Below are 27,669 nucleotides of genomic sequence, written 5' to 3' on the forward strand. Positions count from 1 at the left end.
GGCCTCATTGTGAAATTCCTGAGCGATTTCCTTCCTCTCCGGCAACGAAGTTAGGAAGGACGCCTGTATATTTGTAGTGACTGTGTGTGTTGATACACTATCCAAAGCAGAATTAATAACTTCACCAATCTCAAAGGGATTTTCAATGCTGTTTTTTTTTTAACCATCTACCAATACAGTGGGTACCCTTCTTTGTGAGGCATTGGAAAATCTCCTTGGTTTTTGAGGTTGAATCTTCACTTGAAATTGACTGCTCAATGGAGGGCCCTTACAGTTAATTGTATGTGTGGGATACAGAGATGAGGTAGTAATTTAAAAAATCATGTTAAACACTATTATTACACAGAATGAGTCCATGCAACTTATTATGTGACTTGTTAAGCACATTTTTACTCCTGAACGTATTTAGGCTTGCCATAATAAAGGGCTTAAATACTTCTTGACTCAAAACATTTCAGCTTAATTTTTAATTTGTAAACATTTCTAAAAACATCATTCCACTTTGACATTATGGGGGTACTATGTGTAGGCCAGTGAACAAAACAATAATAAATAATAATTAGCACTTTAATTAATTTTTAAATTCAGGCTGAAACAAAATGTGGAAAAGTCCAGAGGTGTGAATTTCTGAAGGCACTGTATATTAGCTCTTTCACGCTCCATGTTCAAAACATCCTAAAAGTATCTAGAGTGCCTTCAGCCTTATTCTAAAATGTATTACTTAAAAAAAAATCCTCAGCAATATATACACACAATACCCCATCATGACAAAGCAACAAAAAAAATGAACATTTTGCACATTTATAAAAATTTAAAAAATACAACAGAAATACCTTATATTTACGTAAGTATTAAGACCCTTTGCTATGAGACTCGAAATTGAGCTTAGGTGCATCTTGTTTGCAATGATCATCCTTGATGTTTCTTCAACTTGGAGTCAACCTGTGGTAAATTATATTGATTGGAAAGGGACACACCCCTGTCTTTTGGTCCCACAGTTGACAGTGCATGTCAGAGCAAAAACCAAGCCATGAGGTCAAAGGAATTGTCCTTAGAGCACCGAGACAGGATTGTGTTGAGGCACAGATCTGGAGAAGGCTACCAAAATATTTCTGCAGCATTGAAGGTCCCCAAGAACAATGGCCTCCATCAGTCTTAAATGGAAGAAGTTTGTAACCACCATAGAGCTGGCTGCCCAGCCAAACTGAGCAATCGGGGGGAGAAGGGCCTTGGTCAGGGAGGTGACCAAGAACCCGATGGTCACTCTGACAGAGCTCCAGAGTTCCTCTGTGGAAATGAGAGGACCTTCCAGAAGGACAACCTTTGTAACAGTCTACCAATCAGGCCTTTATGGTAGAGAGGCCAGACAGAAGCCACTCCTCAGTAAAAGGCACATGACAGCCCGCTTGGAGTTTGCCAAAAGGCACCTAAAGACTCTCAGACCATGAGAAACAAGATTCTTTGGTTTGATGAAATTAAAATTGAACTCTTTGGCCTGAATGCCAAGAGTCACATATGGAAGAAACCTGGCACCATCCCTATTACCTCACCTCGCTCATCAACTCATCCCTGACCGTTGGCTATGTCCCTTCCGTCTTCAAGAGAGCGAGAGTTGCACCCCTTCTGAAAAAACCTACACTCGATCCCTCCGATGTCAACAATTACAGACCAGTATCCCTTCTTTCTTTTCTCTCCAAAACTCTTGAACGTGCCGTCCTTGGCCAGCTCTCCCGCTATCTCTCTCTGAATGACCTTCTTGATCCAAATCAGTCAGGTTTCAAGACTAGTCATTCAACTGAGACTGCTCTCCTCTGTATCACGGAGGCGCTCCGCACTGCTAAAGCTAACTCTCTCTCCTCTGCTCTCATCCTTCTAGATCTATCGGCTGCCTTCGATACTGTGAACCATCAGATCCTCCTCTCCACCCTCTCCGAGTTGGGCATCTCCGGCGCGGCCCACGCTTGGATTGCGTCCTACCTGACAGGTCGCTCCTACCAGGTGGCGTGGCGAGAATCTGTCTCCTCACCACGCGCTCTCACCACTGGTGTCCCCCAGGGCTCTGTTCTTGGCCCTCTCCTATTCTCGCTATACACCAAGTCACTTGGCTCTGTCATAACCTCACATGGTCTCTCTTATCATTGCTATGCAGACGACACACAATTAATCTTCTCCTTTCCCCCTTCTGATGACCAGGTGGCGAATCGCATCTCTGCATGTCTGGCAGACATATCAGTGTGGATGACGGATCACCACCTCAAGCTGAACCTCGGCAAGACGGAGCTGCTCTTCCTCCCGGGGAAGGACTGCCCGTTCCATGATCTCGCCATCACGGTTGACAACTCCATTGTGTCCTCCTCCCAGAGCGCCAAGAACCTTGGCGTGATCCTGGACAACACCCTGTCGTTCTCAACTAACATCAAGGCGGTGGCCCGTTCCTGTAGGTTCATGCTCTACAACATCCGCAGAGTACGACCCTGCCTCACACAGGAAGCGGCGCAGGTCCTAATCCAGGCACTTGTCATCTCCCGTCTGGATTACTGCAACTCGCTGTTGGCTGGGCTCCCTGCCTGTGCCATTAAACCCCTTCAACTCATCCAGAACGCCGCAGCCCCTCTGGTGTTCAACCTTCCCAAGTTCTCTCACGTCACCCCGCTCCTCCGTTCTCTCCACTGGCTTCCAGTTGAAGCTCGCATCCGCTACAAGACCATGGTGCTTGCCTACGGAGCTGTGAGGGGAACGGCACCTCAGTACCTCCAGGCTCTGATCAGGCCCTACACCCAAACAAGGGCACTGCGTTCATCCACCTCTGGCCTGCTCGCCTCCCTACCACTGAGGAAGTACAGCTCCCGCTCAGCCCAGTCAAAACTGTTCGCTGCCCTGGCCCCCCAATGGTGGAACAAACTCCCTCACGACGCCAGGACAGCGGAGTCAATCACCACCTTCCGGAGACACCTGAAACCCCACCTCTTTAAGGAATACCTAGGATAGGTTAAGTAATCCCTCTCACCCCACCCCCCCTAAGTTTTAGATGCACTATTGTAAGTGACTGTCCCACTGGATGTCATAAGGTGAATGCACCAATTTGTAAGTCGCTCTGGATAAGAGCGTCTGCTAAATGACTTAAATGTAAATGTAAATGTAAAGCATGGTGGTGGCAGCATCATGCTGTGGGGATGTTTTTCAGTGGCAGGGACTGGGAGACAAATCAGGATTGAGGCAAAAATGAAAAGAGCAAAGTACAAAGAGAGATCCTTGATGAAAGCCTGCTCCAGATCGTTCAGGATCTCGGACTGGGGCGAAGGTTCACTTTCCAACAGGACAACGACCCTAAGCACACAGCCAAGAAAACACAGGAGTGGCTTCGGGAACATGTCTCTAAATGCCCTTGAGTAGCTCAGCCAGAGCCTGGACTTGAACCCGATCGAACATCTCTGGAGATACCTGAAAATAGCTGGGCGAGTTGCTGCACCATCCAACCTGGCAGAGTGTGAGAGGATCTCCTGAGAAGAATGGGAGAAACTCCCCAAATACAGATGTGCCAAGCTTGTAGCGTCATACCCAAGAAGACTTGATGCTGTAATCGCTGCCAAAGGTGCTTCAACAAAGTACTGAGTAAAGGGTCTGAATACTTATGTAAATGGAATATCTTTTTTTTTAAATTAAAATTAGCAAACATTTCTAAAATCTGTTTTTGCTTTGTCATTGTGATATCGTGTGTAGGTTGTCCCCCCCCCCCCCCCAATTCAATTGAATACATTTTAGAATAAGGCTGTAACATAACAAAATTTGGAAAAAGTCAAGGGGTCTGAATACTTTCCGAAGGCACTGTAAAAATGGATTGTGATACTCAATGTTACTACTCAATGTTAGCATCTGAAACCAAAGCATTGGTAGCTGTCTGTATACAGGGTAAGGAAACCAGTGTAATTTCGGAATTTGAGTGAACTATCCCTATAACATTGAGCTTTAAATAAATTACATTATAGCAGGAACAGCACGATCTAGTGGTCAGAACCTGGTAACATCAGGATGAAAGGATGGGACATAAACTTAACAACTTTAATGACTTTCTCTGACCAGGTAAAAAAAAAAAAAGAAATGTGGGGTTGATTGGTTATGCTTTCATATGACAAGCAGGCTTCAGATATTTACTAACAGTGTAGTTTCCTACAGTAGAGTGAAAGCCAGGAAAAAATATATTTGGGGGTATGTATTTAAAAACCCACTGCTCTCTGTTGCACATCAATGCATATCCACATACGGACACATCATTTTCTAAATTTTACTTTATTTTTTCTTAAAGACATGTTTTAAAACAGCAATTGTAGGGAATAAATAATCAAACAATGATTTTTTGATAATTACATTTATGTAATTAAACATTCTACAATAAGTTTATCCATAGTCTTGTAGACCACAGGAATCTATTTTCTAAAATAAAATGAAGAAAAAAAAGAAAAGAAAATCGCCATTAACAAATAAATTAAATGTAAAAAATGTAGATACAAAAATTCCACCCAATTACCTTCCCTCCCACCATTATGCCAATACCAGTAGTAGTGGTTAGAATAACACATTTTCATTATTTGACTCCATTTAAAACAAAGATATGTACAGTGAGAAGAAGTAGATTTTCTTCCTGTTTACTTACCCCTTCTATCATTTACTTTTAAATAATAAACTAAATCTACATACCAAATCGACCAATGGTAATCATACAGAATATGATTTTTTCCCCCCGATAAAGGTTACCATCCCACTTCTTCAACCCTAGACATTGCCCTTCCCCCCTTACGTTATGGACCACAAACCACACTATACAGTAAAACCCTGTTCAGTAGAATAAGTGATATGCTTTTTCATGTAGACCTTGTAGCTGACAATACAGTTTGTACATAATATGACTGAATCCAGCTGTGGAATGGTATCTGTACTCAACCACCCACCACACGTTTGTTATTTTGTCGTTACAGATTTTTTTGTTATTGTTGCAGATACATATATTTATCATATTTTTCTGAGAAGTGTTGTTGCTCCCTGTGCTATACGGTTGGCGAAACAACCAAAAAGGCTGGAACGTCCCAAGCAGTTTCTTGATAGAACTCTTATATCTTCCCTGGGGAAGAGAGAGAGACAGAAAGAGAGGATGAATACAAAGAAACACAAATATTAAAATCGTTTAGATGAGCATATATATGGAGTATGTTGACAGTCTTTGGAAGTATGGGAAAAACATCTGCAAACACGTTGGTTACACATATCACATGGATGTCTTCATTGATAACTACACAAGCACGCCTAGTGTCCATGCAACTCATACAGTGACAACCATACTGCTGCATTGGTGTGCATTTCTTAAATATTTGTATTGTTTTGGCAGGCAAATAAATGTCAAAACATGCACAAGAGGAATTCTGGGCAGTGTGGTTTTTGTATCTCTTCGTAATACTCGAGTCTAATGTTACATCGCATTGACCAAACAATTGAGTCAAAGGAGATTCAAAATTCTTCTGAAATCATTTTCAGAGATAAGAGAACCTTTTTCGATTTTATTTCTAAAGCTGTTAAATCAAAGGTTCCTCGTGAGACCGTAGCCTATGGCTTTACGTTTGATTGGAAAATCGAAATAACCCAGAATTCCTACAGATTAATGCTGTTCCTCAGTCAGCAGCACATGTGACATGTCACAACGACAACCATACAGTTTTACCCAAACCCCCACATGAACGGTATCTCACGTGGTACACACACAACTACACACACACTACTTTATTTATGAATTAATACACACAAGTACTTCGTGTGGATCCGCACACGCACATAGCATCATTATGTCACTAACTTGCACTGTAGGTCACAATCAGTCATACCAAAAACAAACAAAGTTCAGGCACTAAGTCACTTGGATTCAATTACGACTGCACAAAAACCCTGCACTCACCAAAACTAAAACAGCGACCAACTAAACATGGGGGATATGTAAGAATGATAATCATGACAAACAACAAAAAGGAAACGAATCAAAAAACAAAATCCAAAGAAAATATTTAGATACATGTTTGATTTACGGTTAATGCTTAATATTGCTCTGTGCAATGAAATAGATATATTGCAAAAAAATATAATAGCCTGTCATGATAATCAATTGCTTACAAAATCTGAGGTACAGTGACAGTAATTTATCAGTGTTTGTAAGGATAAAAACAGGACAAAATAATAGAGGAAACTCACAACGCACCAAACACAATTCATGGTCGCCACAGCAACTCGCCATGCAGTTGAGCATGGTGAATAAAGGCAACGGCCAAAAATAAAATAGCTAAATGGCAACCATCACAGGCAATATCGCCACAGCAACCAACACAGGCCAATTAACTTACAACGCTGTGAGAGGAAGGTTTTTTTTAGCGGTTGCTAGGCAACCATAGCGACGTAGTCTCCACGATATATGTATGGACAGGACAGTCTTGAGTGTGGTATGATGTTTTTTTTCTCAGGAAAATGACATATGACACAGCACAAAAACAATAAATAAAAAGTAAAAAATAAATTAATGACGTATAATAGTTATTGTCTTCAACCTAATCATACAACACTTGTTAATGAAACATTTTGTCTGGACTATATTAAATCTGCTTTTGAATAATGAAACATGTTGTCAATCCATTTGTCACGGCATTGGTATGGCCTTATCTCAACAAACCAAGTAGTCCTATGATTGTGTCTAAATGTAATGTTTTAAACAATTACTGCTTTTAGTAGACTGTCACCTTACTCATGTGTGGATCTGGTCCACTTATTTTATCCCAGTTGATAAGTCATTATTTTAATACTGAGCTTCCACAAAATTTTAACAAATGATCCCATAACCTACCTTTCACAGTTTCTCACTGCCTGTCAGTCCCCCTGACCCTCCATCTCACGCCTCATTCTCATCCCCCCCCTTGCTCACCTTCTCATCTCCCTTGCTCATTTAGTAGGGTCGGTTGGCATCCTTGGGCCTCTTGAGCTGCACCTTGAGCCTCTTCATGCCAATCTGGAAACCATTCATGGCCTGAATTGCCGTCTGAGCACTGGACGGGTTGTCAAAACTCACAAAACCTGAAGAGAAGCAAACAGAAGCAAAACCTTATGGCCAATTCTGTGAAAGTATTAAACTACGGGAAGGGAGTATAATCCTTCCCAGCACTGCCTCCTCCTCATAATTTACTATGCTCTCAATGTGGCACACTATTCCCTATGGGCCCCGGTCAAAAGTAGTGCACCGCCTACGGTATGGGGTGCCATTTGGGACACATCCGTTGTCGTCGTCACTCACCAAAGCACTTGCTCTGATTGGTGGCACGGTCAACAAAGACCTTTGCTGAGATGACGTTGCCGAAGGGGATGAACATTTGCAGCATCTCAGAGTCAGTGAACTCCTGAGGCAGGTGATAGATGAAGATGTTACACCCCTCAGGCCCTGAGAAGAAGAAGAAGAAGAAGACAGTGGAAGGTTAGACCATCAAGGCTCCCTGAGGGGTTCTAACGTGACTTGAGATGATCAGGATGAGGTAGTGATTTTAGACTGTCTCACTCTGTGGGGGAACCAACATTGAACATAGTCAAAACGAGAGAATGCATAGAAGGGTGGACAAGTAGGTAGAAATCACCTTCTCGTTGCTGCAGTTGCTGAGGCTGCTGATGTTGCTGTGCAACCATTGTGTGTTGGTGTGGGAATGGCTGCCCCACCATTCCATAGGCAGAAGGGTAGGTTGCTGTGGGTGTGTTTGCATAAGTAAACATTAAGGACTGTTGAGAGGGCATTTCAAACCTAAAATTCCCTCCAGGAAATTTTAAGGACTCAAATGGACTCACTACTGTCCCACCTGTGTAGTGCTGCATCCCAGCGTATGCTTGCTGAAGAGAATCCAAAACTGGAGTTTGAGCTGAGAGAGAGAAAATCAAAGAAAAACAACAGCCCGATTTATCAACTGCTATACAAACATGCTTTTTTGGCGGGTGCTACATGCTCTAAATGGCATTTGGTGCCGTGCAACAGCTTACACCCTTAGTAAACAAACAAACATGCTAGATAAGGTTCATTTGCTTACATTTTCATAATGATACTCTGATGGAAGCAAAGTCAGAGTAAGTGAGATACCTTGGTAAGAATGAACTCCATTGGTGTACAGGGTTTCAGACACTGACTGTCCATTGGGTGGAGCTGGGACTGGAGGGTAGCTGAGTGGTGGAGGCAGAGCAGGCACCGGTGTGGCTGCCATGGTGGGCGGAGTGCTGGTACCTGCACAGGACGACCGTTCAGGGGACAGGCAGACACGGTTAAACAAAACGCAGGAACAAATGCAATAAAATGGAACCAAAAGCAGACTAAATGGGGCCAAGACTTAGAGAAACGAAACGTATATATAAAGAGAGAAACTGAGCCAAGCAGAGAATCCCGTGGGAGGGGATGTAAAAGTGGCAGAGGACGGCAGCTTGTTATTAAGTACCTGAGGAGGTAGTGAGTGATGCGATGGGCGTGGCAATGAGGCTGCTCGGGTTGAGGGCAGCCAACTGCTGCATGGTGATGGTGGACACAGGAGACAAGTACGCCGACTGGGCCACCAGAGCCTGCTGCTGCACCAGCTACAAAGAAGAAAAAAAGCGAAGGCGTCTCATTCACCGTCAGGATCACATCCCAAATGGCACCCTATCCCCTATAGTAGTGCACTACTTATGACCCGTATAAGAAATATCGGGTGCCATTTTGGGGTGTAGCCATTCACCACCAGTGTGTTGGCTTGAGTATTATGCTTGGGGTTCAGTACTACTAGTACTCACTGCTTGTGTGTAGGCATTGTAAGCCCCGAGGTGTAAGGTCATGGGACTGATGACCCCCAGCTGGGATGCCACCTGCTGCATGCGCCTTATCCCTCGTTCCTTCTCAGAGTCGGCAAACTTCACCACCAGGCTGGAAGAGGCTCCCTGCGGGGAGAAAGGGGGACATTACACGGTGAAAATTACACACGTCACTGTACCAAATTACCTACATCACTGTTAACACAAGGACTGAGGAGCATACATTGTCTCCACTCCTATAAACTACAGTCTCTATGTCTAAATGACTTCTTTGGAGGGTGTGTGTGTGTGTGTGAGAGTGACTGACTGACCGGTAGAGTGCGGCTCCCATGCAGAGTGCTGATGGCTGCCGCAGCCTCTGCATTGTTCTGGTACTTCACAAAGGCACAGCCTACAAAACATGACACATCGTCAAACCCTGGCCTCCCCTCGTGTGACACGGCTACGGCCTACAACGTGCATCTCACAATCGGCACTTCATCAGTTATAGCCACGTCATGAACCGTGGTCCACAAAACATTCACTACGTCATCAATCACAACCCATAAACTGCGTTTCCGCATCATTACCTATGATCTATAAAACATATTGCATCATCAGTCATGCCTCATACAACACAGAAAATCAAGCATCTATGCAGTGCCACGAGTTTTGATGTGACCGATTCCTGACCTTAATGGTAATATTAGTGCTGTTGACGTGGCGGCGTCGATGTAAGGCTAAATGCTGCAGCGGTCAGTAATGGTGTGAGCTACCTTTGCTAGTGCCGTCAGGGCCGCGGAGCACGGTGCACTCTTCAATGTTCCCAAACTCCTCAAACATCTTCCTCACGTCCGGGTCAGACTGCTGCTTCCCCAGCATGCCCACAAACAGCTTCCTGTCTTCTAAGGGGAAGATGAGGTGAGGGGCCAAGATAGGAACGCAGAGAAAGGAATTTGGACATAGAGTGATGGGGGAAGGGAGGGGGCAGAGAGAGTGGTTGGTTGGGGGGGAGGGCAAGAACAGGCAGAGGCAAAATTGAATGATTATAATTGAATGATTTAATTGTTTTACAGTGCTTCATAAACCCAATGTGTGTTAATCGATCAGCTAAATTGTTAGGCATTCATGTAGGGTGTTACAACATGCAGTATGTTGATGCCTGTGACTATTGTGCTATAACCCTGCTATATACAGAAAAGGCCACCAGAGTGCAGTATCAAGGAATCGTGCTGCATAAAAGAGCACGATCTGGCTGTGACTGGAATGCTCCTTCGTCATCCACTGTTCTGTATGCTCGGTGACATAATGAAATACGCAGTTGGTTGAAATCCTTATTATAATTACTTTCTCTAGTCAGGCACTCAAATATTAAAGTAGTAGCATTCTTGAGTTACTCATTTTTCTATAGGTATGGTTTAGAAGCAGGAGTTGCTCAGCAGCAGTGACGAGTGGCTATTTTTGTTGAAGCTGGTCGGGAAGCTGTTTCAGGCTTTTGTCTTGAGACATTGCAGTTTGTTTGAGACAGAGTGTTGTTTCAAAAGGGTAATATGTTAGACAGGTGTTTGAGAGGTGTTGTTTGAACAGGTGTTGCTATGGACGGATGTCTCTTACCCCCTCTGCCCTCGCTGTCTGCTGGCTTCACTTGAATGGGCCGGTTCATCTGAAATTGAAAGCCCACATTACATGGTCAGTAAGTAAATTGCTCTTAACCCAAGGCACATCCATAATTAAGCAGATGCTTGTTTAGTTGCATATGTACTGTACATACATGCATATTGTGCATATGTAAGTAGAACACAAGAAAAAGAGCTGGAATGTGAGCTGGCCACTCCCTGGGCTTCTGATGAAGCCCTGCCTCGACCCATCACCCTCCTGGTTTACTGCTCTCCTTCTCCTCTCCTCTCATTCCCTATCAATTATATTCCCTCCCAGAGTCTGTCAGTGATACTGTTCAAGATCTCATTCACTTTTCTTGTCCCCCTCCCTCTCGTCTCTCAAACACCCTTATCTAATCCTGTCCTCTATCGTTTCTTCTCTCCTATCAGGCATTAACACAAAAAAAACAGGAAAAGCACACACCCACGCGGGATTGGGCAAGTGATAAGATTAAGAATGCTCGCCAGCTAATCTGGATTACCAAAGCATGCTGGATTAGAATGGTGAAAGATTCTGAGCAGAGCGAGAGGGGGAAGGAGCTGTAGAGGAATGGATAGAAATCAGAATCAGACCAGAATGAGGAGAGCGCAACCAAAACAAAGTAAGAAACAGACCACCTTTCACACGTCATCAAAACCCAATCCGCAAAAATGACTCTCAAATGTTTGGTGATGCAGTGAGAAGGAGAGCGGGTGGAGGGTGCAGAGAGGAAAGGGATTGGCGAGCAGAAAGGAGCAGGGCAGAGTGACAGTGTGTTACCGCTGGCTTAATGAAGGTCTTAATTATGGAGCTGGTGACATTTGAGCTAGTCACTGATCCCAGTCTCTGATTGATCAGTTGTGATCAGTCACTGGGCGACAGTATTGATCAGTGCTGGCCGGGCCCTTGCCACCTGCATGCACAAACACCATCACCAGCAGGCCTGGTGTTTTCTGATGGAGAATGAGCCATTGATTACGACAATGAATTCGATGACCGTGTGGATTGAGAAGCATCTGTTTACCGGGAAGGAATGAAAGCGGTAATTCAAACGCATGTGAACGTGGTGAATGTTTCCGGAAGTCAGTAAATAGAATAGAATTTTCTTCTCAGAGGTGATGTTTTTCTACACGCCTCAAAATGTTCGACAAAGTCACCTTGGATAAAGTCACCTGCTAAATGAGTTAATTTAATTTGCATCGGGTTAAAGATGACTGTAATAAAACACACAAAGCCAAAATATCACGTCTTAGCCAACACTTGGACTTCAATGACAACCTCATGACGCAACAATTGTTTGATAGATTGTTTGTATAAACCCATCTCAAATCGAATTTCAGGATATTACAACAGCCTGAATAAAACAGAGTACTTCATATAAACGCTAGGTTAGTCAATCTATGACTTGAGTGCTACCACGGTTACGATAAGGAGAGTAGAAGCAGAGCAGATGGCACAAGAGACAGGAATTAAGAGTATACAAGAGCAAGGCTTGGATCAGGGGGGAGGCCATCGAGGCAGTGGCACTCGACATCGGCACGGCAACCAGCCCTGCTCCTCTGACAACGTCTCCACCTCGCATTGCGGTCACCATGACACCCTTGCGACGATATCCACAGCAGGTAAACAAGGTTGCCCCGAACAACGCGCGTAGGAGAAGGGGAAAAAACGAATGACTAAAGGGTGGTACTAGGTTGAGAGACATTGGGATTATTAGGAAGTGTATGTCGCGAGGGAGAAAGGATGCTTGGGGGAGAACTGGAATTTTAGGGACAAGGGGACATGGGATGGTGCCTGTTGCATTTAACTGCTGCCACAAGGGCAGATACTGTGGGGACCAAGAAAATGTCTCCACCTATTCCACTGTGCGAGCTGAGCCACTTCATACTTTTCCTCTTCTACATTTTCTCTGCAAATCAACAGGCTCATTAAAAAAAAAAAAACAGCACAGATAAAATACAGCCAAAAGGCCAAACCGGCCGTATCTGTGACCCATTTTATCTCTCAATGTTCATGTTCCCGTTTTTTTTAAATCGAAAGCTACAGTGACCTTATGATTATTTCTCAAACTCTACAAACACAGTGGCACAAACACAAATGTCCACACATGCAGTCTGTAGACACATGCACCGTCTGTTCATGGCAGCCTCCTATGTATAAACACTCTTGCCTACATTGATGTGAGCACACACACAGTTAATTTTTCCCCCTGTGATGCCAAAAGGGATTTCGCTAGGATTACAGTATGAGATATTAAATCCATAGATCATCCAACCAAATCACAGCAAGACCCCTCCCCCACACCTGACCACATCCCCTCAATGCGCACACACACACACACACGCTCATATTTATAGAGGAGCGTGAATGTGGGCTGGGAGATGATAGCAGAGACAGGGTGTGTATATCCCTGTTAATCACATTCTTCATCACATTTCTCTCCTCTCTTGCCCTCTTCCAAACCAGAGGACAGCTGATAATCTCTGTACCCTCCACTCGCTCACTGTATCAATAAGCCCCAAACAGGCTGCAGTGAAGAGGGTTACACATTTCTCTCTAATTCAAGTCCATTCTGCCAGTCTGCCCGAAAAGCAGTGACTGAAAGGTAAATATATCAGCGGAGACCATCTCCGTCTCTCTCAAGAGTGTGTACAGGGAGGGTGGGAGTGAGGGAAGGGGGGGGGGGCACAAAGACAATTTTCCCTTTCGCCTCCCTCCGCTCCATCACACAGCGCCGGTCATTGCATCGCGCCGGTTACCTAGCAACCTGGCATCCCTCGTCCCCACCGTCTCCTGGCAACGAGACCTGCGACTATAATCAACCCCCCCCCCCCATCAGACACATACACCAGAACACAGATGTACACAGAACATGTACAGAGATAATTACAGAGCACAGAAAACACACAGGTGGAGACATAAGGCTATATCTCTATTCGCAGATGCAAACAAAGAGAAAGAAATCTGACATAGAAAAACACTCAGGCACACAAAGAGATAAACAAAGCAAAAAAGGCAGGCACAGAAAAAAAGGTACAATCGCAAACACAGATGGGAAATCTCCCTACGCGCACACACACACACACACACGTCAACAATCTGTAATCAATGAGCAAGCCTGTCTTCAGTATGTCACTGCTGGTCATGCTCGGCCTGTTTACACATTCAGCGCTCTCTAGGGTGGGGTCATACATTGAAATACAACCTCGTTGCTTTTCTTCGTCCGAAGACACAGAGTAGATCTCTAAAAGTAGAGATATATACGGAAGTAGGTACTGTACAGTCAGAGGCGAGTTGATTCTGAATCGTCAACCATTTTCTCTGTGCATAATGTTGGAAGTATATGTTAACCATATGTTATGTTTGTCCATATTGCACAGGGGTAAAAAACTACAATTGTGGGAGCTGGACTTGTTTTCATAGAGCTGCGTCCTAGTTTTTTTTTATTTTTAGGTTTAGTCAGTTTAATTCCACCTAAGTGCGATATATATATAGATGCATGTCCATCAGATTAAACGCTGGCTCTGCTCTGTGCGCCTGAGTTCACAGAGCCTGAGGAGTTGTCATAAGAGCCCCTTTCAACTCCACATACACGCACACACACTCGTACCCCCCACCCCCCGACAAAACACCATCGTTCTCTGTAACAGATGTCTGTATTTAAGCTGATAAACGTACTGCCTCAATGCACCCTCGTCCCACAACCCCCACTGACCCACCCCCCACCCGCTGCTCATGTCAAACTTTCATTAATTTCTTACCCCATCCCCCACCCTCCTCCCCACCATTCATCCAATTTCTCTTCAATTCACACCCATTTACCCTCCTCGCAAATTGAATCTATTCTACATTCATCCCTACAGTCTCCCCAAGTGACAGCTGTTGAGTCTTTCTACAGTGTGCATGACATCTGTACTATCCCTTGGCTTGCACACATTGATATCAGCCCGTAATTATATGCATACATATGCAAATGTACACACACACTTTAATAGATCAATCAGATAAGTGTGCTCAGATATGCACTCGTTATAATAATCATCCCTGGTCAGACTACTCACTGCTTTTAATGCTTACACACTATAAACTATAGTTTGGCGAGTCGGGTTTAGGACATCTACTTTGTGTATGACAAGTAATTTTTCCAACAATTGTTTACAAACAGATTATTTCACCGTATCACAATTCCAGTGGGTCAGAAGTTTACATACACTAAGTTGACTGTGCCTTTAAAAAGCTTGGAAAATTCCAGAAAATGATGGCATGGCTTTAGAAGCTTCTGGTAGGCTAATTGACATCATTTGAGTCAATTGGCGGTGTAACTGTGGATGTATTTCAAGGCCTACCTCCAAGCTCAGTGCCTCTTTGCTTGACACCATGGGAAAATCAAAAGAAATTAGCCAAGACCTCAGAAAAAAAACTTGTAGACCTCCAAGGTTCATCCTTGAGAGCAATTTCCAAACGCCTGAAGGTACCACGTTCATCTGTACAAACAATAATACACAAGTATAAACACCATGGGACCACGCAGCCATCATACCGCTCAGGAAGGAGACGCATTCTGTCTCCTAGAGATGAACGTACTTTGGTGCGAAAAGTGCAAATCAATCCCAGAACAACAGCAAAGGACCTTGTGAAGATGCTGATACAAAAGTATCTATATTCACAGTAAAACGAGTCCTATATCGACATAACCTGAAAGGCCGCCCAGCAAGGAAGAAGCCACTTCTCCAAAACCGCCAATAAAAAGCCAAACTATGGTTTGCAACTGCACATGGGGACAAAGATCATACTTTTTGGAGAAATGACCTCAAGCATACTTCCAAAGTTGTGGCAAAATGACTTAAGGACAACAAAGTCATGGTATTTGAGTGGCCATCACAAAGCCCTGACCTCAATCCTATAGAACATTTGTGGGCAGAACTGAAAAAAAGTGTGCGAGCAAGGAGGCCTACAAACCTGACTCAGTTACAGCAGCTCTGTCAGGAAGAATGGGCCAAAATTCACCCAACTTATTGTGGGAAGCTTGTGGAAGGCTACCCGAAACATTTGACCCAAGTTAAACAATTTAAAGGCAATGACCAAATACTAATTGACTGTATGTAAACTTCTGACCCACTGGGAAAGTGATGAAATAAATAAATAATTCTCTCTACTATTATTCTGACATTTCACATTTTTTAAATAATGTGGTGATCCGAATTGACGGGGATTTTGAACAAGGATTAAATGTCAGCAATTGGGAAAATTGAGTTTAAATGTATTTGGCTAAGCTGTATGTAAACTTTCGACTTCAACTCTACGTACATACGTATGTATGCATGTACGTATGTATGTATGCATGTATGCATGCATGCATACTGCTCAAAAAAATAAAGGGAACACTAAAATAACACATCCTAGATCTGAATGAATGAAATATTCTTATGAAATACTTTTTTCTTTACATAGTTGAATGTGCTGACAACAAAATCACACAAAAATGATCAATGGAAATCAAATTTATCAACCCATGGAGGTCTGGATTTGGAGTCACACTCAAAATTAAAGTGGAAAACCACACTACAGGCTGATCCAACTTTGATGTAATGTCCTTAAAACAAGCCAAAATGAGGCTCAGGAGTGTGTGTGGCCTCCACGTGCCTGTATGACCTCCCTACAACACGTGGGCATGCTCCTGATGAGGTGGCAGATCTCCTCCCAGACCTGGACTAAAGCATCTGCCAACTCCTGGACAGTCTGTGGTGCAACTTGGCGTTGGTGGATGGAGCGAGACATGATGTCCAAGATGTGCTCAACTGGATTCAGGTCTGAGGAATGGGTGGGCCAGTCCATAGCATCAATGCCTTCCTCTTGCAGGAACTGTTGACACACTCCAGCCACATGAGGTCGAGCATTGTCTTGCATTAGGAGGAACCCAGGGCCAACCGCACCAGCATATGGTCTCACGAGGGGTCTGAGGATCTCATCTCGGTACCTAATGGCAGTCAGGCTACCTCTGGCGAGCACATGGAGGGCTGTGTGGCCCCCCAAAGAAATGCCACCCCACACCATGACTGACCCACTGCCAAACCGGTCATGCTGGAGAATGTCGCAGGCAGAAGAACGTTCTCCACGGCGTTTCCAGACTCTGTCACGTGCACCGTGTGAACCTGCATTCATCTGTGAAGAGCACAGGGCGCCAGTGGCAAATTTGCCAATCTTGGTATTCTCTGGCAAATGCCAAACGTCCTGCATGGTGTTGGGCTGTAAGCACAACCCCCACCTGTGGACATCGGGCCCTCATACCACCCTCATGGAGTCTGTTTCTGACCGTTTGAGCAGACACATGCACATTCGTGGCCTGCTGGAGGTCATTTTGCAGGGCTCTGGCAGTGCTCCTCCTTGCACAAAGGCGGAGGTAGCGGTCCTGCTGCTGGGTTGTTGCCCTCCTACGGCCTCCTCCACGTCTCCTGATGTACTGGCCTGTCTCCTGGTAGCGCCTCCATGCTCTGGACACAGCAAACCTTCTTGCCACAGCTCGCATTGATGTACCATCCTGGATGAGCTGCACTACCTGAGCCACTTGTGTGGGTTGTAGACTCCGTCTCATGCTACCACTAGAGTGAAAGCACCGCCAGCATTCAAAAGTGACCAAAACATCAGCCAGGAAGCATAGGAACTGAGAAGTGGTCTGTGGTCCCCACCTGCAGAACCACTCCTTTATTGGGAGTGTCTTGCTAATTGCCTATAATTTCCACCTTTTGTCTATCCCATTTGCACAACAGCATGTGAAATTTGTCAATCAGTGTTGCTTCCTAAGTGGACAGTTTGATTTCACAGAAGTGTGATTGACTTGGAGTTACATTGTGTTTTTTAAGTGTTCCCTTTATTTTTTTGAGCAGTATGTATGCATGTATGTATGTATTTCACCTACAAACAAGCAAGATTTCTGGCTCTCACAGACCTGTAACTTCTTTAAGAGGCTCCTCTGTCCTCCACTCGTTACCTGTATTAATGGCACCTGTTTGATCTTATCAGTATAAAAGACACCTGTCCACAACCTCAAATAGTCACACTCCAAACTCCACTATGGCCAAGACCAAAGAGCTGTCAAAGGACACCAGTAACAAAATTGTAGACCTGCACCAGGCTGGGAAGACTGCAATGAGTAAGCAGCTTGGTTTGAAGAAATCAACTGTGGGAGCAATTATTAGGAAATGGAAGACATACAAGACCACTGATAATCTCCCTCGATCTGGGGCTCCACGCAAGATCTCACCCCGTGGGGTCAAAATAATCACAAGAATGGTGAGCAAAAATCCCAGAACCACACGGGGGGACCTAGTGAATGACCTGCAGAGAGCTGGGACCAAAGTAACAAAGCCTACCATCAGTAACACACTTCGCCGCCAAGGACTCAAATCCTGCAGTGCCAGACGTGTCCCCCTCCAGTACATGTCCAGGCCCGTCTGAAGTTTGCTAGAGAGCATTTGGATGATCCAGAAGAATATTGGGAGAATGTCATATGGTCAGATGAAACCAAAATGGAACTTTTTGGTAAAACCTCAACTCGTCGTGGTTGGAGGACAAAGAATGCTGAGTTGCATCCAAAGAACCCCATACCTACTGTGAAGCATGGGGGTGGAAACATCATGCTTTGGGGCTGTTTTTCTGCAAAGAGACCAGGACGACTGATCCGTGTAAAGGAAAGAATGAATGGGGCCATGTATCGTGAGATTTTGAGTGAAAACCTCAGCAAGGGCATTGAAGATGAAATGTGGCTGGATCTTTCAGCATGATAATGATCCCAAACACACCGCCCGGGCAACGAAGGAGTGGCTTCGTAAGAAGCATTTCAAGGTCCTGGAGTGGCCTCGCCAGTCTCCAGATATCAACCCCATAGAAAATCTTTGGAGGGAGTTGAAAGTCCGTGTTGCCCAGCAACAGCCCCAAAACATCACTGCTCTAGAGGAGATCTGCATGGAGGAATGGGCCAAAATACCAGCAACAGTGTGTGAAAACCTTGTGAAGACTTACAGAAAACATTTGACCTCTGTCATTGCCAACAAAGGGTATATAACAAAGTATTGAGATAAACTTTTGTTTTTGACCAAATACTTATTTTCCACCATAATTTGCAAATAAATTCATTTTAAAAAAATCACACAATGTGATTTTCTGGATTTTTTTTCTCATTTTGTCTGTCATAGTTGAAGTGTACCTATGATGAAAATTACAGGCCTCTCATCTTTTTAAGTGGGAGATCGTCACAATTGGTGGCTGACTAAATACTTTTTTGCCCCACTGTATGTATGTATGTATGTATGTATGTATGTATGTATGTATGTATGTATGTATGTATGTATGTATGTATGTATGTATGTATGTATGTATGTATGTATGTATGTATGTATGTATGTATGTATGTATGTATGTATGTATGTATGTATGTATGTATGTATGTATGTATGTATATAATAGACACACACAGTGTGTATGCTCAATTGTTAGTCATAAATTCATTCATTTTCAGACTATTCGCAAAATAATGTGTCTGACTCATGGCTGAGTAAAATGTCAAGCTTAGTCAGACGTTAAAAAAAACATTTTTTAGGGAGAGCATCTATTCTTTATGAAGATCTTTAAAAAAAGAAGAAAAGAAGCTCTGACGAAGCTAAATAAACTATTGATACTGACAAGAGCAGTGTGTACGTTGTTATTTCCTTTATGAAGACGTCAACATCTCCAGTCCACATCTCTGGATGTTTTCTTCCCGAGCACACACAGTCCATCCCCCCTTCAGCTAACCATGTCAGTCTGAACACCTGCCCTCCCCCTCCCCCACAAGACACACACAGTCACACGTAGTCTCATTCCATCTCTGGAGACATGCCCCAGCAATCTGCACACCAAAAAAAATGAAGTGTACGTACAGTTCATTATTCAAAATTAGTCCTAAAATATTGGAATATCATTCACAAGCAGACTTCACTAAATCCATCGTCACCTGGTTATTTCTTGCTAATGAAGGGCAATGTCCGGTTCTGATTTCAGTGAAACATTATCATAACAAAGCACTGAAACAAGCATTTGACCCTTACCAGTGGGGATGACTATTGCGAAAGCACATACAATCTAGATCCAAAATGTAGATAAAGGGGAATCAAGGAAAGGGGATATATAGGTCATATTCAATTTGTGAGTCGGTCCATGTCGTGTCTGTAGGGTCATGTTTATCCGTCTCCAGCCGCTGTACCAGTGAAGTTGACCAGACACACTGGGATGGCAACAAAACAGAATTCAGACAGCGAGAGATCGCAGCGGGGAGATGGAGAAACAGAGGAGACAGGAGGACATGAGTACAAGACGGGAGGAGAGAGAGAGAGAGAGAGAGAGAGACCAGCAGATTCTCCTTTTGACACTATCCTCTGCCTCCATGTCGGTGAGACGGAGTGTCTCTCACCTGAAATTAAACACAAGGCCAGGTGCCACTCAGATCAGACCATATGTTCACCCCACCCCCTTACTCCTATTTACATCTACTTTTTGGCCGTAGTTGTGTATTGTGAGGACAATTAAAAGCACTGACATTTTTCCCACCCTTTCCAGGCTGCTTATAGCTCACTACAGACAGAGGGATGTTGAATATAAACGCACAAGGAGAGAGATAATGACATGCTTCAGCTTTCTGTATTCAGAAGCACATTGGTGTATTCGTGTCTTACAATTACTTTCATGTTTTTTCCTTTATAGCGTCCCTGACAAGGGGATGGTGAAGTTAATTATTCTCTGGCAGTGCAGGTGCTATTAGATAACGATTACACCACAGCTGGTAGTGGGGGTGGGGATACTACTTGTCCGGGGGTGGGGGTGGGGTAGTCAGTGTCTAGCTAATAAGGTGGTTTTCATCATTGCGGGGGTTGGGATGGGGGACACGAGGGGGAGGTTGTTCTTGGACGGTTGTACATGGCTTAGGTGAGAAGGTCTGGGAAGCGAGTCACTGGGGAGATGGACGGGGGAGACGGGGTTTAACGACGGGGAACCTGCCTGCTGATCCTCTCTGAGAGGTCAGGAAGGCCAGACTACTGTCATGCTAATAATAGGATTTACAGTATATTGCTGCTAGTGCTAACTCTACCTCTCTGGCTCCCAAATGCCCCTCACTGTCTCAGCTTGCGAGTAAGCATTTCATTGTACTGAGTACACTACGCTGTGTCCTGGGCGAATGACAAATAAAACTTTGATTTGGCCCACTACCATCTTAAAATGGGAATACTGGTAATAAAACCCAACAAAAGAATACAACTCAGTAAACCTCAATAAAAAGAAGAGGGAGATATTGAGAGGAGGCGAGGTGAGTGGAGGAGGAAAGCAGGTTTGTCCAATAATAATTCCTAGCTGTGTTGCATATAGCCTATTTAGAGTCCCAAATGGTGGCCCCTATTCCCTGCATAGTGCACTACTTTTGACCAGAACCCTATGGGCCCTGGTCAAAAGTAGTGCAGTACATACAGTACCTACAGGAAGTATTCATAATCCTTGACACATTTTTTTGCTTTACAGCCTGAATTCAAAATGGATTAAATAGGTCCTCACCCATCTATGACAGAGAGAAAACATGTTTTTAGAAATGTTAGCTCATTTATTTAAAATTAAATACAGAAATCACTCATTTAAATAAGTATTCATACCCCTTTGCTATGACACTCCAAATTGAACTTAGGTGCATCCAATCTCCTTGAGATGTCAGTACAACTTGGAGTCCACATGTGTCCAATTCAATTGTTTGGACATGATTTAGAAAAAGAACACCTGTCTAGATAAGGTTCCACAGTTGACAGTGCATGTCAGAGTAGAAACTATACCATATAGAGTCCAAGGAACTATCCATAGAGCTCCGAGATATATTGTGATAAGGCATATATCTGGGGAAGGGTATAAAACAATTTATACAGGGTTTGAGTGTTTCTAAGAGCAAAGTGGTGTCAATCATTGGGAAATGAAAAAAATATTGAACTTACCAGACTGCCTAGAGCTGGCCGTCCAACCAAACTGAGCAACCGAGCAAGAAGGACCTTGGTCTGGGAGGTGACCAAGAACCCAATAACCACTGACAGAACTACAGAGTTCATTGGCTGAGATGGGAGAGCCTGCCAGAAGGACAGTCTCTACAGCACTTTTACCAACCTGGGCTTTATGGTAGATTGGCCAAATGGACGCCACTCCTTAGAAAAAGGAACATGACAGCACACCTGGAGTTTACCAAAAGGCACATAAAAGACATAAGGCAAATGATTCTGTGGTCCGATGAGACACACATTTAACTCTCTGGTCTGAATGCAAAGCATTATGTCTGGTGAAAACCATGCAGAGCTTATCACCCATCTAACACCATCCCTGCTGTAAAGTATGGTGGCGGCAGCATCATGCTATGGGGATGCTCTTCAGCAGCAGGGACTGGGAGACTAAGGATAGAAGGAACAATGAATGGAGCCAAATACAGGCAAATCCTTGATAAGAACCCGCTTCAGAGAGCAAACGACCTTAGACTAGGGGGGAAGATTTGCATTCTAACAGGACAATGACCCCAAGCATACAGCCAAAGCAACGCTGGAATGGCTTCAGAACAATAATATTCAAGTCCTTGAGTGGCCCAGCCAATCCCATTGAAAATCCGTGGAAAGGCTTGAAGATTGCTTTTCACCGCCGCTCCTCATCTAAACATAACAGAGCTTGAGAAAATCTGCAAGAAAGAATGGGAGAAAATCCCCAAATCCAGATGTGCAAAGCTGATACAGACACACCGAGGATGACAAAGCTGATACAGACACACCCAGGACGACTCAAAGCTGTAATCACCGCCAAAGGTACTTCTGCAAAGTATTGACTCAGGGGTGTGAATATTTACAGAACCAGTCAAAAGTTTGGACACACCTACTCATTTCAAGGGTTTTTTATTTTTTACATTGTAGAATAATAGTGAAGAGAACAAAACTATTGAATAACACATATGGAATCATGTAGAAACCCAAAAAAGTGTTAACTGTAAAATATATTTTATATTTGAGATTCTTCAAAGTAGCCACCCTTTGCCTTGATGACAGCTTTGCACACTCTTGGCATTCTCTCAACCAGCTTCTGAGGGAATGCTTTTCCAACAGTCTTGATGGAGTTCCCACATATGCTGAGCATTTGTTGGCTGCTTCTCCTTCACTCTGCGGTCCGACTCATCCCAAACCATTTCAATTGGGTTGAGGTCGGGTGATTGTGGAGGCCAGGTCATCTGATGCAGCACCATCACTCTCCTTCTTGGTCAAATAGCCCTTACACAGCCTGGAGGTGTGTTTTGGGTCATTGTCCTGTTGAAAAACAAATGGTAGTCCCACTAAACCCAAACCATAAGGGATGGCGTATCGTTGTAGAATGCTGTGGTTGCCATGCAGATTAAGTGTGCCTTGAATTCTAAATAAATAACAGACAGTCCCATCAGCAAAGCACCCCCACACCACATCCTCCATGCTTCACGGTGGGAACCACACATGCGGAGATCATCCGTTCACCTTCTCTGCATCTCACAAGACACAGCGTTTGGAACAAAAAATGTCAAATCTGGACTCATCGGACCAAAAGACAGATTTCCACTGGTCTATTGCTCGTGTTTCTTGGCCCAAGCAAGTCTCTTCTTATTGGTGTCCTGCAGTAGTGGTTTCCATGAAGGCCTGATTCATGCAGTCTCCTCTGATCAGTTGATGTTGAGTTGTGTCTGTTACTTGAACTCTGAAGAATTTATTTTCTGGATTGACTGACCGTCATGTCTTAAAGTAATGGACAGTTGTTTCTCCTTGCTTATTTGAGCTGTTCTTGCCATAATATGGACTTGTTCTTTTACCAAATCTTCTGTATACCACCCCTACCTTGTCACAATACAATTGATTGACTCAAACGCATTAAGGAAATAAATTCCAGAAATTAACGTTTAACAAGGCCCACCTGTTAATTTACATGCTTTCCAGGTGACTACCTCATGAAGCTGGTTGAGAGAATGCCAAGAGTGTGCAAAGCTGTCATCAAGGCAAAGGGTGGCTACTTTGAAGAATCTCAAAAAAGATATATATATTTTGATTTGTTGAACACTTTTTTGGTTACTACATGTGTTATTTCATAGTTATGTCTTCACTATTATTCTACAATGTAGAAAATAGTAAAAATAAAGAAAAACCCTTGAATGAGCAAATGTGTCAACTTTTGACTGGTACTGTATATAAATTAGATCTGTATTTCATTTTCAATAAATTTGTTAAAAAATAAATGTTAAACATGTTTTCACTGTCATTATGGGATATTGTGTCTAGATGGGTAACAACAAAATGTGGATTATGTCAAGGGGTATGAATACTTTCTGAAGGCACTGGAGGCAATGGCATTCGGAACGCAATACTCGTCTGTTTCTATAGAGACTGCCGAGAGAGAGCGCCTGTCATGTCACATTCTGCTCCATAAATGTCACTTGGCAGCACACCTGCTGCCTGGTTATGCTAAACAAGCTGCTCTAACTTTGATTTCGAATGTGCGGGACGCGAGAGAGGGCAAAGTAACTCCGGCATGCCCCTAAGCTGTCACTCCCAACCCACCAAGACGTAGGATGATGACTAAGACGCTGACTGGATGCGCCATGTACAGGGAAATATAGGAAAGCTGCCCCTGACCTTCCTCTTGGGCAAATCAACTCAAAGGGAAGTGGAGCTCACATGTCAGAGTGAGTTATTTTTTTCTGTGGCACACTGTTGTGTCTGTGTGTGTGTGTGTGTGTGTGTGTGTAGTGCAGTGAGGTAGACTGCCACTTGTTCCGCCTTGTGCTCATGGGAATGGTTGCGTCCCAAATGGGACCCGATTTTCCTACGTAGTACTAGTGCACTAATTTTGACCAGGGCCCATACGGCTCTAGCCAATAGTGCACTACATAGGGAACAGGATGCCATTTGGGACTCGGCCAGTGTGTACTGTTGAACGTCAGAGAGAGCACTCACCCCTGGTAGCGTCTTCTGCTCGTGCAGTGCATTCTGGGCCTTGAGGGCAGACTCTCGTTCGCAGTATGTCAGGAAGGCACAGCCTGGTGGGAGGATTGAGGGTTTATTATACCATTAAACAAAGATCGGTGCATAACACTAGGTCTATAAGTGGAATGTATTAGTTTACCGTGATGCAACAAATGGGCAGAGAGAAAATGCAGCAGGTTGCACTGTTACTTTTAATATTCTGTTGTAGAAAATAAATGAATATAGGCTACTAAGCCTATGGACGGGAGAAGTTACATTTTCTACAATGACACCCATTCCCGATATAGAGCACTACTTTAACCAGAGCCCTGTGGGCCCTTGTCAAAAGTAGTACACTACATACAGAATAGGGTGTCATTTGAGATGTAACCATTGCTTCAGCTGGTACAACCACAAAGACAAGCTGGAAGGTGCACTGATGAAACACATTTACTGCTGGCCAGAAAGGAATTAACTGCCAGTGGCCATGCACCTGTTACATAGGTCTCGTAGCCTAAATATGCTCAGTCATATAGCCTAAACAACGTCTAATCCCTGACAGCAGGACTATGTATTGTAACTAAGTATTTCCGTGCGCTCCTACAGCCTAGCCTATACAGTGTTGTCTCCTCTCCCCTTACCTTTGTGCATCCCCGTGTACTTGTCCTTTATCACTGTCAACTCATAGATTTTCCCGAACTGTTCGAAGATCGGTTTCAAGTCCTTCTCCTCAAGATTTCGGGGTATCTGCCCAATGAAGAGCTTGATTGCGTCGGCCTCCTTCATTGACACGGTGTAGGGAGCGGGAATGTGCGCACCGAGGACGGACACTGGAAATGTGGTCAGAATGAGCGGGGAGGACCTATAGATCTTCGGACAATGTGGAGATGACGGGCGAAGGTTTCAACTCGGTCCTGGAGACGAGGAGAGCGAGGGAAGGTGTTTAGAACACAACGACAAGAGGAACAGATGAGAAGAAGAGGTCTAGTCTAAATTATTCATTTATTCTTCAAATGCATAGCTACTTTCATTTTCTTTCAATGTTTTGAATAGCAGGAGCTATCACGGTCATCGGTTGGTATAGCCATGCAAAACATATTGGAATGTTGCAATTCTAAATGACTTGCAATGGTTTTCCCTGTAATTGTTTGTAATCAGTCCCCGCACCAAAAATAAATAAATCGGGAAATTGATGAGCTGATAACCTATTATTAGGTTCTGACTAACATCGTTGTTTACACGGGTAAATTAATGTAAATAAACAGACATCGAAGTACTCCTTTGTTCAACCCTCTATGGGTCTCAACTGCTTGTTTAAACCCATAGGCTATACTGTCACGTTGTGTCAACGTATGGCCTGTTTGGTCCCTTTGTCAAGATGGGGTGACGATAACAATGAATTGAACATAATTGTACATACGTTAAGAGAACAAAATCATCACCTACTATTCCTCCTTGATCCTCTCTCCTTCGTCTCGCAGTTAGTTGAGAGCAGAATCACCCGTTCTCCTCTGTCCCTTGTCAAATAGGGTTTATTTTCGGTTTCTGTCTATTCTCCTGTTCAATTAAATTTGTCTAATGTAGGACCCCTCTGAATCCGTGCCTTGACAAGTTACCCCCAAAAGAGCGCACCGAACAAATCCAAGCGACGACGTCCTTTATCCATAAACATGAGCGTGTGATGCTTTATCTCGTAGTTTTGATTTGTGTTATGTGTACAAACCCGGTTTTCCACTAAATACACAGAAAAAATGGATTTTCGAAAAAAAAATGACCTCTTTGGGATTTCTCAAGCGGTTTGTGGTTATAATAAAATGCTCCCTATGATCAAACACAGGAAATGGTAGACTATTGCTGCCGCTCGCTCCCGCGTTGGCTGGCTCTGTGTACTCCGTTGCCTTTGACGTCGTAAACCGGTGTCTCCCTCCCTGTCGATCTATATGCTCCCTTAGGTTGTAACAAGCCGTGATGTCTGCCGTTAGGAAGCGTCTAAGAATTCTACCAGGACTGGTCTTACTTAAGACGACATTTCCTCCATTCTAATTTTTTTGACTGTGCAGAATGAGACAACATAATGATACAAATTTGATTACTTAATCACATAATACTTAACATTTATTGGACTAAATGATACTTTTATAATCTATGAGAGGGATTTTTGGTTTTGACATGTTTTCGTCCATTTTAGCCATGCACTTTTTGGCGGTGCCTGACATCAAGGGATGCAAATCTGTCTTTTGTTCTAGTAGTGAGAGCTGACCGCGGTGCTGAAATGGTTGTAGACGCGGTCGCTGACTGAAACTTCGATTGACAAAAAATAAATAAAAACATAAATCTCTGTAAAATTTGACATATGTCATAAGTCATTTGAATGGTTCTGCTGCACACACCCACTTTACACTTTATAGGCCCACATGACATCATTCACTTATGCGCACATACCTAATCATGGCACTTCAAATAAACACGTACAGTACAAGATTTTCTCACAATGAAAAACAGATAGTTGTATGAGCTCTTGCCGAAACCCCCACTGGGTTTATCCCAGTTTTAAATAGCCAGTGGTGTTATCTTTTTTCCCCTCAATATTTATTGTACCCAACCCAAACCTTTTCTTAAATTTGCCATCTATCATCCCTCCTTAAATCATGTCCCCACTTCCATCCCTAAGCACATGCATGGACTAAGAACTTTAGACTAAACTTTATCTTACTCATCTTGATGATACAATACAATGGTTGACATTTAGAAAATAGTTGAAATTGGCAGGTGATTATTTCAGATGGTGCATGTCAATTGACAAGAAGAAGAAAAAGTTAGGCTTAGGGCTTGACTTGAGAAGGGGCTCACTTAAGCAGAGTACCTGCACCTCACATTTTCTACTGCTTGATGTCAGTGGTGACATTCTCAAGATTGAACACTTTCTGTAAAATGTAAAAGTGTGATCTATCCAACGAATATGAATATGATGATCCTATCAACACAGTTGGGACACTACCTAGACTGTCACTCACTGTGCCTCATAATGCATCAACAATGGACATGTCAGTTTAAGGTATAAGCAAAAGATACAAGTAACTGAGCAATAAAAAGAGTTATGATCATACATATTTTATTGTGTAAAGAGAAGCATACATATTATTGCTTTTATTTGAATCAAATCTGTTAATTAAAAATACATGGTTTAAATGTA

At 43.5% G+C, this 27,669-nt stretch overlaps 1 protein-coding gene across 7 annotated transcripts; it reads right to left on the reverse strand.

Annotated features, from left to right (window-relative positions):
- Positions 1-4,277: 4,277 nt before the first annotated feature.
- Positions 4,278-27,106, reverse strand: celf3a (cugbp, Elav-like family member 3a). Of its 7 annotated transcripts, none has more exons than XM_046362508.1 (14): positions 25,923-27,089; positions 25,118-25,390; positions 24,468-24,550; positions 10,435-10,483; positions 9,597-9,722; positions 9,153-9,232; positions 8,824-8,967; positions 8,493-8,628; positions 8,144-8,284; positions 7,869-7,928; positions 7,653-7,757; positions 7,319-7,462; positions 6,953-7,101; positions 4,278-5,116 (listed from the first exon to the last, which is right to left on the reverse strand). In XM_046362508.1, the coding sequence occupies exons 2-13, from the start codon at positions 25,260-25,262 to the stop codon at positions 6,974-6,976; spliced, it is 1,341 nt and encodes a 446-aa protein (XP_046218464.1). In that variant the 5' UTR covers positions 25,263-25,390; positions 25,923-27,089; the 3' UTR covers positions 4,278-5,116; positions 6,953-6,973. The 7 variants fall into 7 exon arrangements, with proteins under 7 accessions (XP_046218464.1, XP_046218462.1, XP_046218461.1 ...); XM_046362506.1 differs by having other exon boundaries at positions 9,597-9,725; positions 25,923-26,528; XM_046362505.1 differs by having other exon boundaries at positions 7,653-7,928; positions 25,923-27,106.
- Between the last annotated feature and the right edge of the window lie 563 nt (positions 27,107-27,669).

This window comes from Oncorhynchus gorbuscha, linkage group LG09 (genome assembly GCF_021184085.1).
Source record: "Oncorhynchus gorbuscha isolate QuinsamMale2020 ecotype Even-year linkage group LG09, OgorEven_v1.0, whole genome shotgun sequence".
In the NCBI taxonomy this organism is placed as follows: Eukaryota; Metazoa; Chordata; class Actinopteri; order Salmoniformes; family Salmonidae; genus Oncorhynchus; species Oncorhynchus gorbuscha.

Excerpts from the sequence above, each read along its gene's own strand:
- celf3a (XM_046362504.1), bottom strand. The coding sequence starts at position 25,262 with ATGAAGGAGGCCGACGCAATCAAGCTCTTCATTGGGCAGATACCCCGA. Across the intron at positions 24,551-25,117 it reads GTACACGGGGATGCACAAAG|GCTGTGCCTTCCTGACATAC; the intron begins GTAAGGGGAGAG and ends TCCTCCCACCAG. Across the intron at positions 7,929-8,143 it reads TGGAGTTCATTCTTACCAAG|CTCAAACTCCAGTTTTGGAT; the intron begins GTATCTCACTTA and ends TCTCTCTCTCAG.